This window comes from Vespula pensylvanica, chromosome 9 (genome assembly GCF_014466175.1).
Source record: "Vespula pensylvanica isolate Volc-1 chromosome 9, ASM1446617v1, whole genome shotgun sequence".
Taxonomy (NCBI): domain Eukaryota; kingdom Metazoa; phylum Arthropoda; class Insecta; order Hymenoptera; family Vespidae; genus Vespula; species Vespula pensylvanica.
The window spans coordinates 1,946,553-1,965,778 of record NC_057693.1 but is presented as its reverse complement, the minus strand read 5'-3'; the positions used below and the strand labels follow the sequence as shown (position 1 = coordinate 1,965,778).

General features: G+C 37.5%; 1 protein-coding gene across 11 annotated transcripts in view; it reads right to left on the bottom strand.

Annotated features, from left to right (window-relative positions):
- Positions 1-19,226, bottom strand: part of LOC122632131 (four and a half LIM domains protein 2) — a 49,686-nt gene that overhangs the window by 730 nt on the left and 29,730 nt on the right. For 5 of the 11 annotated variants that reach the window (XM_043818649.1, XM_043818650.1, XM_043818648.1 and 2 more), the window contains 6 exons: positions 18,385-18,562; positions 17,469-17,702; positions 17,065-17,274; positions 5,343-5,543; positions 4,544-4,718; positions 87-256 (listed from right to left, as the gene is read on the bottom strand). In XM_043818649.1, the coding sequence (XP_043674584.1) occupies positions 87-256; positions 4,544-4,718; positions 5,343-5,543; positions 17,065-17,274; positions 17,469-17,702; positions 18,385-18,562 (1,168 nt within the window). The other 6 variants (XM_043818647.1, XM_043818651.1, XM_043818653.1 and 3 more) reach the window with 6 other exon arrangements.

Genomic DNA, 19,226 nt, shown 5'->3' with positions numbered 1-19,226 from the left:
TTGTAGCGCAAAAGAGAAATACAATTTCGAAAGAAAATATAATTTGTTTTTTTTTTCTTTTTTTTTTTAAATCAAGCAATCCCAACCTTGTTGCATTTGACGCATCGAGTGGCAAACTTGTCTTCGTAACAACCGGCACAATAGATTTCTTGTTCGCGAGGGATGAAACTCTTCGTACCGATCGGATTCTTGCAAACTACGCAGCAGAAACATTTCTCATGCCATTGCCTGGTTTTGTATTCCATCTTCTTCGTGCCTGAAAGAAAAGAATAGATCACCATCAAGCGCAAGCTATTGTCCCGTCACGAAAACGATAAATATTTGAAAGACTATTGTTTCTGAACTCGCAAGCGTATCGCACCGATCGATTCGGATGGAAGCCAGCAAGCTTCGAGGGTGCAACGGGAAATATCCCTTCCTTTTATAGTCTAGACTGGTATAAACGTCACGCGTAATCGCGTGCGGCGCCCAGTGAATTTTAATATTCCGTTTTGTAATAGGGAAGAGGTATTTATTTCAAATGTCTTTTATAATTCCGACTCAAATGATATAGAGAACATGGCATACTGTTAACAAAAAATGTAATAAAAAGCATAGCGACTAGTACCGTTCTCTCTTGTATTCTAATTTATGTTAAGAATACACGTGACGTTTATAAAGTTTAACAACGCAGTAATTTGTCTCTCGATCGTCTGAATACAAAGCTTAACCCTACCCTCGTGTATTCGATGAAAAATGACGTTAAGATACCAAGTAGATAAAATCTATTCGTAATAACTTTCGTTTCGTTAGGATATACAAGGAGATTTTTCTTGATAAGAAAGATTAAAATGCAATAAAAGACGTTCCTGACTCATCAATACTCTAGTCAATTCATAAAATCATTTATTATATCTTTATATCTCTTTTTTATCGAATTTATAAAAAAAAAGAAGAAGAAAAATATTGTAAGATACAGCCTGACAAGTCGAACGTTAGAAAAATCATAGATATTCTCTATATTCTTTATCTGTTAAAAGTAATACACACTTGCCGACTTTGTTATCAATAAAAAAGAAATAAAGATGGAAAAACAAAAAAAGAAGAAGAAAGAAAAATACGATGATACACATAACGTGACATATTTTTCGTAGATTACATCTTTTTGGTCCAGCGTGACTCAAGAAACGATTCGTGACGTCACGATGGACAAGCAATGCCTCCGTATATGTACAAAGTCTGATGGTCCAAGGCTGCAGATGTGGCAATCCATATAGGTACGCTTCGTGTCGTAGTCGTCATAATCGTCGTCGTCGTCGTCGTCGTCGTCGTCGTTGTCGTCGTCGTTCCGTGCTTCAACTATGTTTACTCGTCTTCCGATAATTTTAAGTTACACGGCATATTAAATTGGAGTGTTTAGTTACAACTCGCGATAGATGAAATCGCGATCTTTTTTTTTACCAGAATATCTTCAAATGGCGTTACAAAAGAGATTAAATAAGTGAAAGATTAATGAAACTATCTATAGTGTTCATTAAATTTGATAGAATAAACGGAATCGTTTAAATCGTGATTTTATGCTGATTTATACGAGAGATTATTTGCGAACACGATGGATCGATAGATCAAGAAGTTTATTGGGTTTGCGTCATCATCGAATATAATATAACATAGAATGATCCAATAGATCAAGAAGATAAAAGAAAAATATAAGAATAAATTCATATGATCGATATAAAAGTTTAGTTTATCAAAAAAATGTCCTGACCTACGGCAAGTGTATATATTTCTATTAAATATATCGAAATTATTTGGAGAAATTATTTGGAAAATTTTGATGAAGCATAAATTGATAAGAACGGTCGTGTGCCTATAGAATTATATATATATATATATATATATATATATATATATATATATCGTCTAGGATGACATCATGCATATTAATATAATGCTATCGAGTCTCTTATCGATCCGGATAAATACTTTATGAATGGCAGATAAAAAAGAAAAACGATTGCACTCAAGCTTCAAAACTTTTAACTTGTCAATTAAATTTTAAAGCGACATTATTATATAATTGAATTTCTTTATTAATTATATCTAAAGTATCTACTATACTATAATATATTCGATTATGCAACAAGTTACGATAGATATATACGCGTAATCAAATAACATATTTAATGTATTCAAGATCGAATAGATCCTCGAGACGATTCGAATAATTAAAAAATAAAAAAAGAAAAGAAAGAGGAAAGAATAATTCATAGAATCTATAAATCATACAGGAAATAATATTTATATATAAACAATGATTATCTCATAGCTCGAATAATGAGTTTTGTTTTTTCTTTTCTTCTTTTTTTTATTCTCATATATTTTCTTTACGCTGAAAACAGCGATTTTTTATTTCAATAAAACAAAATTCTCGTCAAAGACACAAGCGTTCGTTAATGTCATGCTCGTTATACGATTGAGTACTCGTGATTCCCGATAAGGTGACGTTTAAGACTCCTTCGTCTCGCTCTACTTTTCTCCTTTCGCGACTATAGTCACCACCTGTGTCGCCATCGTGACTCGAAATCGTCTCCATCTCTATCTACATGCGTATCCTACTATGTATCCTATTAAGTATCTATGTATGTATATGTTTATTACAAGCAAAGTATACCTCCTCTACCCACGATCATCGTCCTTTCTCTTTCTATAATCGCATTATCAACTATAGAAAATAAAATATCAGATAACATTTTTTAAAAGCAATCACCTGGTTTAGCTAATTTTTGATCTCCAAGAAGACAATCCTTTCCAAGATTACACCTAAACTTAGTATCACCCTCCATAGGAAACATGCTGAGTATAGCAACATCTTCGTCATTTTCTTTAGCCCTTCGAATCTTTTCCTCTCCTACGGTTTTCGTTTGCAAATGAAGTTTGCTCGAAAGTCTTTCGCTTAACGCGTCGGTAGCCATTTTCCTTTTATCGATCGGACTAAATCGATATGCACCAAAGACGGTAATCGTGCGGATAAGGTGCGGCTAATCTTTACATCAAATCTCGCGCTTTTTCACGGCCAAACGAGATGTTCTTCTCCAGCATCGAATCTTTTCTAATTTTTCGTAAGATACTTCCTTCGCACAGATCGAACTATTCTTTTTTTTTCTTTTTTTTTTTTCTTTCTTTCTCTTTCTTCTTTAAATGATAACTTCTCGTTAGTAGAGGAAGTTATCACCGCAGTAAATACAAACACGAGTACTAGATTGAAGTAAGACTGTATATTTATACTATGAGGAGAACGAAACCGGTTCGTTTCGAGGTTCGAGAGGAGGAACGAGATAAGTGTAAGAAGCACTCGTGGATAACTGCGGATTGTATCGGTAGCGGAATCGTGCCGTGCGATTAGCCCGAAGGCTTGCGAGCCACTGAGAGGGCAGACCACTCGTCGTCGGTTCCTGGAGTCACCGTCGCGACTTGCGAGCAGGCGCAACGTGCGTTATACTCCTTACGCTTTGCGGTGATAATTCGACGACGATGAGAATCCTATCCCCTCTTTCTCCCCGTTCTTTTTCTCCTTAAATCGTATAAATCTCCTTTTTTACCTAAGTTTACAAGAGGAGAGTTGTCCAACGTGCTACGATTATATCAATTTTATCGATATTTTATCGATATTATTTGTACTCGTTCGAACTTAAATGACGTTTAATATTGATAACCAACGTATGACGATAATAATAAAATCAAAATAATAACAAAATGTACAGACGAGAAATTTTAATTATATCCAAATATAATTGTATCAATTAATAATAATCGTATCTGATTTTTTTCATTTCTTTAATTGTACATGTTTTGTTTTTTTTTTTTCAAATCTTGCAATTAAATGTGTAAAGATGGTATACGAGATTGTATAGATCTGTTTAAATAGATCCGTATAGATCGCGATTTATTAAAATGTGAAAATTTCTATCAAATAAAAACTGTATGATTTAGACACCTCTCCTCACTATCTATTCGTAATTTCTTAATTCTTTTTTCTATTTATCTCTATCGATTATTTTGATTTAGTCTTATGAATAAAATACTTAATAAATAGAGCATATCCGAAATGAATTTGATGAAGTTTTATCCAATGTCTCTCTGTATATGGACTTACGCGTGTGCATATACTTCACGCATACCAATAAGTTAATATACAAGCGTAGGAGTAAACTTCTCTTCTCTCTCTCTCTCTCTCTCTCTCTCTCTCTCTCTCTCTCTCTCTCTCTCTCTTTCTCTCTCTCAAGACGATGCACGATTATCATCACGATTCGTGTCTGTGCTCAAGACCTTGACTTGGTTACCTTAATAAGATTTACCTTACAGGATATGGGATACGTATCGCCTCTCTCTTTCTATCCTTCGATCGTATCCAATGTCGCAAATCGTTGTGTGGTCTTAAGGTCACACACGATCGATCGATCAGGCACGCGTGTGAATTAGGACTTTTTTTTACCCGTTCCCTTATCATTTATCAAGATTTCAATTCTATTATATTTTTATCGAATTATTTAAAATGACGTACCAGCACGGAAGATTTCACCGCATCCATCGCAACGGCTAGCAAACTGAGCGTCGTAACAGTTGCCACAGTAAATTTTATCCACCTTGCTTCCAAATTGTTTGTCCACCAAGGATACTCTGCACCTGTTGCAAAGGAAGCAAGCCTCGTGCCAGTGCTTGTCCTTGTACGACAAATCCTACAAAAAAGGGTCAGACAATATTTTACAAATATTTTCAGATGGCACGTATTATGTATGTATGCATGCATGCACGTACGTACGTACGTACGTATGTACGTATGTATTATCGAAAAGAGGAAAAAAAGAGAAGAAAAAAAACAGGAGAAATAAAAGATGACGCGTAGCAAACACGAAGTTGTTTCTATTTCGAGGAATGAACGAATTAACGCCTACGTTTATTTAAACGTTGACTTCTCGACTCGCACAGAGAGATTATTTCTCAACCTTGTTAATCGTGACTTTTTTGCTTGCTTTATTACCGATCGGATAAAGATTATTGTTTTTTTTTTGTCATGCATCTTCCGTGTTATATTATTTAATAATTTATAAACTATCTCTCTTCCTTTCTCGAGAAGAAGAAGAAGAAGAAGAGAGACGACATTTGTGATGTCATCAGCAGTTGAATCATTCTCATTAACAGTTGTTATCTTTCTCTCTCTCTCTCTCTCTCTCTCTCTCTCGCTCGCTCGCTCGCTCACTCACTCTCTCTTTCTCTCTCGTCGTCCTTGTCCTTTGCGCACGACTGCGACGTAAAAAGACAAGAAGTAAAAGAACCGAGGTAATAAGAAAGCTCTCTCTCACCTTCGAATCGATACCAATGATTTTGTTACACTCCTCGCAGCCATTAGCGAAAACGCTCTCGTAACACTTGATGCAGTAAGGATGCTCGTCCCTGAGAACGTAACGTTGTCCTGTCAAGGATTCGTCGCACTGCCAGCAACAAAAATGCCCACTGTGCCAGTCCTTGTTCATCGCCTTCGTGTACTCGCCACTGAAAATCAACTGCAACGAACAAAATGAATGATTTGTTAATCGATTGCGTTTATTTTTTCATCATCTTTTCCTCTTCCTCCTCCCCCACCTGTTCCCTTGCTCCCACCCGAAAAAAAAATTTTGTTGTGAATTTGTTGGTTTGGAAAATTTTACCTGTGACATTAAAACAAATCTGTGTATATCTGTTGTATATTTTTTGTATTATGTTTGTGACATTATTTATAAGTACGTGTTTCCTGTATGTAAATTGTAAATATTTTTTACCGAAATTTTCTACGAACCCGTTCCTAATTTGTGGCATTTAGCGTCTTAAAAAACTCCGTTGCTAAGCATTGCTAAACGAGAGAGTCCTAATTGACGTTCTCGATACTATCACCGATAACGTCGAGTTTACAAAGATAAGCGTGTCAATTTATCCTACGACACAATTTTGATTATCGCGTCTCTCTCTCTCTTATTCGTCGTATACTTTCTATAAAAAAAAAATGAGTCTCCCACATTACTTTTCGTCGTCACAAGCACGTTTACAATCTGATGATATATACGATGTTCGAAAAATTCCAGAACCCTATAATCTTCTTCTACCAGGTATAAGTATGTATGTATGTATGTATATATGTATGTACCTTGGATAAGTGCCCTCGTATGTGCTGGCTGAGTACGTTTGTACACGAATTTTTTAATAGAAAATTTTGTTACGTATTCAAGCATGTTTATTAAGTTATTAACTTTTGTTTCAAATTTAAATACCAAGTATAATGACAAATTAGATATTCTTAGTTTCTCGCAAACAAATCAAAGAAACATGAAATGTAATTATCTGGAATATCAACCAGAAGGGAAGATGAAAAAGTTATTGAAACAGATTATGACGGATACAAACAGGGTAAAGTAAATATTTCGTCTGTTTGTACCAAACGATTAGAATGATTTTAATAACTCTTAATAAATACGAAAAGAGGTAAGAAAATGTGGTTAAGCAAGTAAAAATTTCTTTCGATCTTTCATGATCGAAGCAGAAGATTATGCGATCGATCAAAAGATAAAACGCGAGAGAATCGATCATCGTAAGGGATGAAAGAACGAAAGAAGGTTATCATCAGCCAGCACATACTCTTCGATGGCATGATGATTGTTCTGCGTGCTGTCGATCTCGGTGATCGTGACCTCGGCGTTCTGATCGTGACTCTCCCTACGTTTTGTCGTCTTCTTCACTTTGCGAACCTTGCGCTCGGTGGTCGTGTACACTAGACTGTCTACGTCCGCCATCGTTTTTTCTTCTCCTCTTTTTTCTATCTCTGTGTTCTAACTCCTTCCTTAAAAGCTTCCCAACAAAAACTCGTGCGAGACTGAACGCGAACGAGTTTTTATAAAGAGATATGATATTAAATAGAGATAAATATAGAGATAGATATAGAGCGAGATGAAAGTTTCAAAAGAAGAGAGCCAACGCCGTCGAGTAGGAAAAAGAAAAATTTTTTTCTTCGTATCGATCGAGAAATTAAATCGAGAGTCGCGAGTCGCGGGATTGCTCGTTGTGCCCAGCAGCTTTCGAGCTTGCGAACTGACTGAAATCTAGGATCGGTCTGCTCCGGGCGTCATCATATCGGGACGCTATTTTCGGCGTCCCGACGACTCCAGAAACACCGCGCTCTTCCCTCCTCTCTTTCGGACATCTTTCCCTCCTTCTTCTCCTCTTCTTCTTCCTCTTTCTCCTCTTCCTTCACTGGCCGGACGCTCCTACCAATCCTCGGTGCAGTGTGCCGGGTGCAACTTTTCTACGATGTGTGTTTCTCTCTCTCTCTCTCTCTCTCTCTCTCTCTCTCTCTCTCTCTTTCTCTCTCCTCTTGAAAACTCGACGACGTCTTCCCATTCGTTCCTCTCACCACCTCTTTCTATCCCTTACTCTGTCTACGTTTGTCTTACAAACACACGACCACCCTTGTATTCTTACCATCCCTTACGATTTTTTTAAATTCTTCTTTCCTTCACTCGTTAGCAGGAAAAGACACATCATTTCCAAAACTTTCGTATTCGTTCTAAGGTCTTTGACTTTGACTCTTCCATTTTTGATCCTCGCCGATTGGGAAAACTTTCTAAATAGATCTTGCGAACTAATGGTGTCTGTCGATCTAACTTCGAAACGGGAGATTCGCTTCGTTACTATAAACTGCTTGTACGCATCTGGTTTGCGTTTACACGACAGAAGTATCAATGGAAAAATATACGAAATCGTAATCGGCTATTCGGGAGAATAGATTTAGTTGGTCTCTTTAATTTCAAAATTACATCTATATATAATGGTTAATTATCAGGATCGATACTTTTCGAATTAATATGTCGGTTTCGTTTATAATTTCTCGAAAAGAAAAGAAAAAAAAGAGGAAAAAGAAGCATTTTCATTCATCAACGTAGACATTTGACATCTAGGAACGAATGTGTACGTTAAATTAGTCCGTTTTGTTTTTCTTTTTCTTCTTCCTTGATCTCAATGGCTCGTTTTTACCGTGGAAAATAACAAATTGATCAGAGAATCGGAATTTAAAGAGATACACGAATAACATCTAAATTTAACGATCATTTCGTCGAAATTTTTTCGTTAAGAACATTTCGAAGAACATCGTCGACCCCAGCGACGTTTTGATCGCTTGCCAAACAGGTGGTTCCTCGACTCGACGGGGGCGAGGTGGGCGGAAAATAGAATCACGTTGAAAAATAGAAAAAGGAGTAAATACGGTAATTGGGTCGGAATGTTTCACACATCACCAATATCTTCGTTCACCCACGCGGATTCGTTCACTATTACTTCTTCGAGTCTTTCTCTATCTTTATCAAATTTTATCGGGATGTCCGAAAACTTGTTACGACGAGAAGGAGCAATAAACTTTGAGTTGGAATGATTGTTTCCTGAGAAAAAAAAATTTTTTTTTAATAATGTAACGTAGTTGCTTAACTTCGACGAGAGGAAAAGACACGAGAACGTGTAATTTAATCCGATCTCGACCAAAGAAAGATAGATAGAGAGAGATAGAGAGGGAGAGAGAGAGAGAGAGAGAGAGAGAGAGAGAGAGATGCACGGGAGTAGGTCGATTAAAAATATATCTAAGAAAAAACTGTTCGACCCAAAAAGAGATTCGTCGATGAAAATTTTCGCTCGAGACGACGCTGCGAGATGGCGACGATGCCGGCAATGGCGGCATCCTCGTCTCCTCCTGTAAATGTCGAGCTCTATGCGCGATATATACGTATATTATTTGCAGACGAGTATGAGATTGATATTTTGGGAGACCCTACACGAGGCACACGGCACCAATAAACGCCGCAAGAGATCGCGACCATTTTGTGCAAATATTAAATGCCTTTTTGCTTTTATTTTTCTGTTAATATACCTTCACCTTTTATCTTATTATCCTTAAGAAATTTTCAAGCGTGCGTTAAAGTATCGACACATTCGAACCGAGTTTCAATCTTAATTTCGATCGTACATCGTCGAATGAAATAAACGTTATCAGAATTAATTACGATTTAATTAAGAATACCTAAACGTACGGATGAAATATTAATATTTCGATCGAGGACGAAATCATATGACGAATATGAATACACGAAGTAGGCGTAAGTTCGCCCACCAACGGCGACCATGAACGCGACCGAGAAAGAGGAGGTGGGAGTTGTATCTCCAAATACCGAGATGTTTCAGAGTATGAAGAATCCGATACGTTTTATTTCGTATAAGAAATCGTTCTCGCGAAATTGGAGGAGAGGAAGTCCCTGTGGATAACTTTCGACATCGACGACAACAATTTTCTATCTATTTTCTATCTATGTATCTACTTATCTACCTCTTTTTTGCTCTGTTTTTCTCGTGAACGCAAACTACTATACATCGGATTACCCAGAAAGCTTTGTTCCGATCGGTGTCAGGTGTGGTGTATTCAATGTGTCCTTTTCCGTGGATGGAACTCACATCTTCCGCGCTGACGTATTCCTCGTCGTCCTCGAAAGAGGACATCGACTTGAAGAATAATACTGGTTCTTTCTTCCTCCTTCCTCCATCGTTTCGGGTTGTCGACTCTGTCTCAAAAATGATGTCCTTGACCCTCCCGTAATCGTTTCTTCTAGCTTCCTCGAAAGTGGATATTTTCAATGAGTTTGAATGATCCTGATTACGTGATTTCTCGACTGAAGCAATGGCATATTCGATGACGTGTGTATCGGCACAAGAATCGGTGCTCGTAGTCTCGGTCGAAGCTGATCGAAATCTTCTACGTTTGAAAGAACTTTTAGCACGTTTCTCGCGAGAATCCAAGTCTCGTTTACTTTCGGACAAACCCAACGCAGGATTCTCCACTTGGAGTTCCTCCGTTTCGAGTTTCTCAACGAATGGTCCCTCTTCAAAACTCGTTTGTACTTGAACAGAAACACTAGCCTTGCTTTCAGATCTGGATAAACTCGGACTTCCCGGAGGAGACGTGTTCGTCCATTCGTCTTTCAAAAGATTACGTGCCGTTTGTACAGATATGTCTGATTTACGTCTCTCCGGTTCGCGTTGTCTCTTAGATTTCTTTGTGCTAAGATTTTCCGCAGATTTGCTGATCTCCACGTTCTTCGATTTCAATCTCGTTGCTTTTCGAACGATCGTCGTCGATGGCTTGACTTTAAATCTTTTTGACAACTGTCGACTTTTATCGACTTCCGTATCAATTTTTGACAGTTCTGCGTTATCAGATTTTTTCGAAACGTCCGGTGATTTTGAACTTCGTATTGATTTTCTTTGAATCGATGTATCTTCATAGTCGGATTCGTTTCCGGACAAGGTAGACTCTTCGTACCTTGCTGTATCTCGAACTGGCGAAACATCGAACGTTTTCGTTCTTACACGTTTTTCCAAAAGATCCTCGTCGAAAGATATTTCGGATTCGCTGCTCGATTCCAATTCCGATTTTCGAGTAGGAGCAAAGCTCGATATCGGAGTCGGTACTTTAAAGTATCCTTCCGATTTTTCTGCGAACGTAGATGTAGTACTCTCAATAGGTTCGTCGAACTCTCTCGAGAGAGTTTCGAAATCGGGATCGATTTTGGATCTAGCCAGAAGATCCGCGGTGCTGCATTCGGAGAGAGTATTGGCATCGAAAGTTCGATCCTTGGATCGAAGTTCGCTTCGTATTCTTAAACTGTACTCATGAAGATTTTCCAACTTGTACTTGGCGCCAGAGGATAAATCGAGATCTCTCGAATGACCGATACCGCATAGAGAATCATGAGCGGTGAATCCACCTTGAGGACGATCGTGATAAGACAGACAGATCGTCGGTGGATCGATTCGAATGATCGAACGATGGGATGCTCGATTAAGACACGTTAACAATTCAAGGACTCCGACGCAACCAACGAGCACCGACAAAAGCAAACCCATTTTTTCGACGAATTTTGTCTATTCGATTTCCGATTCAATTAATCGTTTCGAACGTGCCGCCATTCGGAGATCGATATCTCCGATCGTCGTAACGTTTACTCTTTAATCGATCTCTTACTACAATAAAGATCGAATACGAAATCGAGATTTCTCAATAAAATCCTTTATATAGGAGGAGTTCTTGCACAACAAGATTAAAATCGGTTAAACACTCCACGAAAGATCGCGTCGCGTATCATTTTATTGGCACACGGTCGTTCCTTTTAACATCGATGCCCGTTCTCCAACTAATTTCTGGCTGAAGAAGTATTCAGCCTCAGATAGATCGTCTTCGATCGAAGAGAAGAACGTTGTTCGTTCGTTGCTCGATATTAGATCGAAAAAGCTGTTCCAATCGTGATCACAAGGAAGATGATCTAGATTTTTCAGGGAAATATAATAACTCTGAAAATATGTATCGATGTATTTCTCAAAACGGATCGATCACATGGCATCGTATATTCGATGATTTTTCTCTGATAAATCATCCAAAGATAGGACCGATAGAGACGAGACGGAAGATCCTTTTCGTCCATCGTCTTCGTCTTCGTCTTCGTCCGCGATCTTCGAGATAGCTGACGTAAGCAGAAGAAAGAGACGAGATTACGTAATCCTTGAGAAGCAGAAGACACCCACGCTAGACTCGGTTTATGTCCACTACGTAACACGGACCACGTATTCGTCTCTCCAACCACGTTTTCTGATACTCCTCTCTCTCTCTCTCTATCTCTATCTCTATCTCTCTATCTCTATCTCTATCTATCTATCTCAGTCTCTCTCTTTCTTCCTCCCCCTCTTTCCGTTCCTCTTTTTTTAACGACGCAAACAGACATACGTGGCCAAACGTGTTACGAGTTTCTCTGGACAGTTTTCGTTGCTGTAAAAGAGAAAGGAAGATACAAGAAAGAAATAGATCGGAAGGAATAGAGAGTAGAGAGAGACAGAGAGAGAGAGAGAGAGAGAGAGAGCTAGGCCGAATAAGGATTGTCAATCCCGAGATTATCGACGGCTTATCCGTGCGAGCGTATCCGGTGAAGAACTGTTTTATTTCCGCGAGCGGAAAGCAAAGAACGCTCGACTTCTCCTCTCCGTCTTGCCGCCACCGTCGCGTCGACTCCGCGACGACGTCGGTCCACTGTATGCGGCTAAATTCTATACTTAGAACGAATAACCCTGGACGAGTAAAATCGGACGATTAATGCGATCATTCGCGGCGAATACGATTAAGAATCGATCGAACGATCTATTAATTTCCATCGTAAATTCTTTTTTTTTCTTGTTTTTTTTTTCTTTTTTTTTTTTTTTATTATTTCATTTTAAGGATCCCGAAGCGATTGCAAATCTCGACGAATACGTAAGGTCGTTTTTCTCTTGTGTTTTTTTTTTTTTTCTTTTTTGAAATGACGTCCTTTTCTCTTTATTTCACGTCACACAATAGATCTTCTTTCCGTTACCTCATGGCTTATGATTTCATCGTCGAGAGGATCCTCGGCACGCGCTTTGCGCGCGGTACACCGTTCTGGCTACCATCCAAAAAGATATCGAAACGAGTACGAACGAGCTTATCGAACTCTCGATGATCTATATTTGTGCCTTTCGATCAATCGAATTTACGAGAAAAGTAATTATTTACGAGGATTCGGAATCCCGTTGAGAAATGATTAGGATTTTCTATCCTAGCATTATTGTAAAATTCATACCCTTCCTTTTTTTTTACCTTATATCTTGCGCGTTTTCCTTTTTTTTTTCCCCTCATTTATTTTTAATAAATATCAAACAATTTTGCAACCTTAGAAAAGAATATTTTATTTAACGTTCAATAAAAAGAATTATCAAGCGAACAAAACGAAATGTGATTTGAGAAATCTTCGAAGAAACCGTCGCATCTCCTTTTTATTATATATCGTATTATTCGTAGTTTTTAAATAAATATTAAATACCTCGAGGCCTTTGAAAAAAGAAAGAAAAAAATCAATTAACATCGAATAAGTGAAATCTTCGAAGAAACGAAACGAAACGAAACGAAACGAAACGAGTTTTGTGGAATCCTCGAAGGATCAACTTTTTGCTTACTCGTGAGAGATTAGCAATGAAATGAGAAGAGGAATAGAGAGGAGAGGAAAGGAAAGGAAAGGAAAGGAAAGACGACGCGACGCGACGCGACAAGACGAAAGGGTGGCCGCAAGATCCTCGTCCGCTCCGGAGTACTTCCATGACTGGCGCCAAAAATAAACGCATCCTCAACGGCCTATCGGAATAGGAGCGAAAATAAATCGGCGCTTCGTCGTGTCCGTCTACTCGCTTTACACGCAAAGAGATTCCTCGAATTATCTGACTTTCCGCGTGCTTGCTCGAACGACGCAAGTAATTAAGATGCACGCCAGGTGTTCGATCTCACGAATCTTCAGCATTATATTATTTTCGCCGATCTCAAAAGTATCGTTAATAATAAAAAATGTTTCTCCGTTTAACGATAACTCCTTCTCCATTCGTATCAAGCCTCTTTTTTCTAAATAAACTCCATGAACGATAATTTCTACAGATGGCCCGATTGCAAAAAACATAAAAGAAAGAGAGAGAGAGAGAGAGAAAGAGAGAGAGAGAGAGAGAGAGAGAAAGAAAAATAATAATAAAATCCCATAGCTATGATTTAAGAAGTTAAACGGCGTATCACTGAAGAAAGGTAGAAATTAGTCGACCTCCTTGCCATGAAAGACGTTTCTGGAGGGAAACGGAACAATGCCAACGCTATTTCCGTCGATGATCGAACGTGAGCATGCCACGGTCGAAGAAAAGCGTGCCACCGAATCTTTAAAGCCCCTTTTCAGCTGACCGAATTAGATCCGCGAAGCCACGGCAGCTACCACCGCGTAGGACGACCTTCCTTTACACGAACGCTTCGAACCTGGTTCCACCAAGCTCCACCTGGTTCTACCGGTCTCCAACCGATTCCACGTGATTCCAACCCTCTTCCATTTCGTGCACCCAAACGTTTTCTCTATAATACGTCCTAAAGACACCTGCTTACTTTCCTTTTATCTTTCTTATCTCTCTCCGAACTTTTTCATTTCAAGTTTATACATTTTATTCGAAGAACGAGTAATGCCTCATTTTGAAAAGTATTTTCAAGGACGGACCTTGCTTCTACCCAGATTTACTTCATTCATATTTAAGCTGCAAAATTCGACACTGAACAAATTTAATCCGAAAAACGATCTACCTTCGTGATTTATCGAAATTATTCTCCTATTCGAACGAAACGATTAAATCGCACTTGTGCGATCGTAAATGACAATCTACTCTACCGAAATAGAATAATTATTAAAAGAAAAGAAATTCTCTCCCTCCCTCTCTCTCTCTCTCTCTCTCTCTCTCGTGGTACATTTGAATTTATAGTATTCTCCTTGCCTACGGAGCTTATTTAAACTCGCATCGAAAAGAGAGACGAAAGAACACGCGAACGATAATAAGTTTCCTAATTTATTACTCGGCATGTTGTATACGAAACGTCAAATCCAAATGTCTACTGGTAATGTATCACTGGCAACGAATAAGTAGCACGAACTATAAATCAATTTTAATCCTTCGATACTATACTCTAACTCCTCTACGTAAAATGTAAGATAGGAAAATCCTCTCTATTTATTTGCAATGTTTTTGCGTTTAGGCTTAGGACGAGATTTCACGTAGCGCCGCTTCCTTCTCGTACAACGGCGAATCGAAAATAGATTACCCGTTAGAATTTTAAGCGGAAACTATAAGCGTAAGTTACGTCATTGGTACGCTTTGCTTTTGTATAAAGGCGGCTTCATGCTCGGTCGAAAGCTCAGAACATCGTTGGGACTGAGCTGCACGGTCTATCGTGCTTTCACAGAGAAATTTTCAATCGTATTTGAAAATTATCCTTCGAGTTACACGATTACTTACCAAAATGTACGCGTCTTCGAACCTTTTCGTTGAGAGATATCAAGGGAAAGGAAAAAAGCCTTTTATACTTGGTTACTTTTTCAATCGTCAAAGAGGATTTTCTTTGTTTACCCGACGAAACGCGTTCCACGATGTAATCAACTTATTCGATCGTTGATAGAGAGAAAGAGAGAGTTCGTTAGAACGGTCTAGTTTATTGTAGAGGATTGTACGAGAATCGTGCACCTTCGATGACTGGCTCTAATAAAAGACGAGAACGGGTTAGGCTCTGGATAGGCCGAGATCGTGGTGGGAGCTTCGACACGAAGTCAAAATAGATTACCGACCTCTTGCAACCGAATTAACGCTTTCGCTTAGATTTTCATTTCGAAGGAAACCATTCCTCGAACGTATATTTCCTATTCGGATTTCGAAATCTCAAATATCTCTTACGAAAAGTCTGTGGGTCTCGAACGATGCCAAGAGTATGGCGCAAAAACAGAGCTTTGAATTATTCGAGAGGTAGATATGTATTTATGAATATGTCGCCATCTATCAAACAGTATGAGTCATAAAATATTTGGACATCTTTATATACTTTCTTTCAATTGTGCAAAACTGAATTATTCTCAATTATTCGATATATACACAAGCAGAAACTAGTGAATTATAAGAAGCACATCAAGAATTTTTTTAATGTTTTCTTTTTCTCTCTTTTTCTTTTTTTTTTTTTCTTTTTGTTCGGACCATATATTCGATTTGGATGAAAAAAAAAAAAAAAAGTAAAAGAAGAAGCATGAGAAATCATATTTTATATTTTTCATTCCTACTATTATGTTTATTCTTAGAGAAAAAATGTTTCCTTGAATTCTGAATATACTGCTTTTTATTTAGTACACTCGTTTCTTTGATGAACTAGAACTTCGTACGACCCTAAAAAGAACAACTGTTAAATTACTATGACTCATTGTATGTATCTTTCTAAATTTTATGTCATGTAAATAAACAAAGTTCGATCAACTATATATGTAATTCACATTGCTCGATTCCATGGCTGACGAATGATCGAGTGTAATATTTTCGTTCTTTCCAACTTTCCTCGATCGCTATTTTCGTTTATCTAAATAAAGCGAGCCAGTCGTTGCGTCGTAAAAGACAACGATGCGAAATCACACAATTCGTAATAGCATTATGGCCCAAATATTTTAAGAACATGTACCAAATTTTCCTATTTCTCTTAAACGTCTAATTAAAATCTTATTTATTAATATAATATGATACTAAACTGTATTAATGATGTGTATTTTCATGTATTATGTAATAATGAATAATTATGAGTAAAATTACAATCCTGATTCACGAAAGATAAATTAAACGAACCGTAACGAAAAAGACATCTGATTAATGATCTCTCCTTGATCATCGTATTTAGGTCAGCACCGGAATTTCAGGTTTCCCGTGCTCGAAAGCAATGTCAACGACGCAAGAAAAATTCTCCAAACTGATCCAAGTAATTTTAATAAATCAGGTTTTTGATTCACCATGGCATTGCCATAAATGTTTAAGAGACGTTTACGATCGCATTAATTTGCTATCAAAAAGATATACCTGATAATAGATTATAAATTTGTAAGAATTATTTACATGAGTTTGCGCTTGGTTATACATTTAAAAATAAAAAATAAATTCTAATAGCATATTCGAGTTTGTTCAACCTTCACTTCAAATATTTGATACTATAAAAAGATTTTGCCTTTATCGAGATTCAAAATCGACCGCTTCCGACAAAACGCGTTACCGTCGATAAGGAAGATTTCGATAGATATAATCTCCGTCGGTCATACGAATCTTCTTGATTCCTACTTTAACTACCGATTGATTATCGTTCGATGATAACCTTATTTCATTATTAATTACGTCTTATTGCTTACGAAAATTAGCCAAACGTTACATATTTCATTACTTCAATATAGATTTCAAGATGATTGCATCTATTTTTATCTACTAGAATTGAGATCTTTGTTGACGGAGCTGATTTAATGATTCGTTCAAAATTATTATATTGAATTATTAATTGTATTATGAGAATTGTGTGTGTGTATATATATATATATATATATATATATATATATATATATATATATATTGTATATATATATCCATACTTACTTCGTCACAAGCTGAACATCGAGGTTTCAATTGTTCGGCATAATGTCTTTCACAAAATATCATATCTTCGTGTACGCAATAAGCAAGATCCACCAAGAGTTCTTTGCAATCAGCGCATCGAAAGCACGCCGGATGATAAAGTAGTCCCAATTTACTCGCCGATACGGCGAGGCTACCATACTTTAGGGGTTCTTGACAAGCTCCACAGCACTGTAATAGAACAACGATTATTCCGACCATCTGCGACTCAGAACTGTTTTGAAGTGCTTTGCAAATCAAATCAAAGAAGAAACGAAAGATCTTAATTTACGACGTGATTTTTTATTGCCATTTATCTTCATTGATTTTTTTGTTTTGTTTTTTTTTCTTTTTCTCTCACTCACAAATACGTATCGCGTACTCACCGAACCTTCTTCAACAATTTCTTGAACCGTTCCTATATCCAAAGCTATTTCATTTCTCGCAGCCATAAAATCATCCGCGCTGGAAGCATGTTTTAGATCGAGATAACGACAGTAAGCTCTTGCCAAGTCTTGTTTAGGAAGTTGGAAAGCTAACTGACGATCTCTGAGTCGTTCGCCAGGAGTACCTAGCCTTGGTACTGAAATTTCTGGTAACATTGAAAAGTATTCGTCCACCTGAAAGAGATCGTAATACATTCAACGATTTTATAAATGTTATACAATTATAAATTATAGAAACACGATCGTGTCAATAACAACTTTATGTCTACTTTCGCGTAAAATTTACAAGTTAACCGCCAAATGGCTAAAATAATACGCGAAGACGATATCAATGTATCGAAATGTGTGGATCCAGAAAATAAACTCTAAACGTAAACTCTCCATTTGTACGATCGTATTTGTGCCAAGTCCCTAATCAGCTTAAAACTCGTACGACTTTAGAAAACATCGTAAATGCATCTCTCGAAGTAGTGCCATCAAACTAGAGTGCCAGTGGTGGTTGGTTCACGGGATTCGAAAACTAAACGGAAAACGTTTACGAGAAAACACCGTCGTCTTGATGATAAAGGCCAGGAGTAGCAGAACTAACCAACGTAATATTCAAACGAACATTTTACAGAAAATAGCTGAATTTGGATCTATGCCAAGTGTTCGTCCGCTCGTTCGATCATTCGCATATGGATACTGGAGAACATAAATTGTTCGTTAAATCACAATATTCCTATTTGAGATTATCTTTCGCGTATGTAAATATGTTGAAAATGATATAATAGCGATATTCGATCTTACGCAATATCATACGAATCAGAGAAAATTTCTCTGATGTGTATTACTAAAATAAAATTAAAATAATAACCTTATGGGGTGGTAGTCCAGGAGGTGCCCAAGCCAGACCTCTTTCTCTTGGATCAGAGAAACCAGGGAGACCGTTCGATTCGTCTGCTTTGAGTCCCAATCGGGATCTAACAGATGCCCATTCCTCGTGGCACACATCGTGATCCTCTCGAGGACACTTGCAACTCGTACAATTCTTTCTAAAGGAAACAAAGGGAAATAGGCCAAATAAGAACACGAAGATCGAACTGAAGTTGAATAGATAGATAAAGAACTAGATGTTGAATAATCACTTCCAAGGAAAACAATTCGTGATACTTTTAGCATTGCCCTTCTATTAATGAAAATCTGCACAACTGATATATATATATATATATATATATATATATATATAAAACGAACGATAAACATTTACGTTTCCTTTCATTAAGTCGAAAACTCGCGTAGCTCGTTGACACGTTCCCGATGAAATAGCCAATCAAGTTTTATTACCTTACACGTAGGCTGTAGAAGCCCACGACTTCACGAACGATCGCTCGATCGAACCAGAAACAAACGAACAAACGTTTCTTATTTCTTCGATCGTTTCTCATTGAAACCTTTGTCTTCTTGATCTTTCAGAAACACGAAAACAAAGTCCAATTTGACGTATAATATGTATATGAGTGTATACACGGAGTGTCCCAGAAATAAATGGAAAATATTCCAGAAATGATTTAAGCATGTTTAAACAATAAAGACAAGTTCGTACAACACGTGTCCTATTTGACTTAGTTTTCTGTATAATACTGTATTTGGCATATGTAGGTACGTGTATTCGTATTTTTAGTGACTAACGGTATCGATCGTTTTTCATATCTCTGA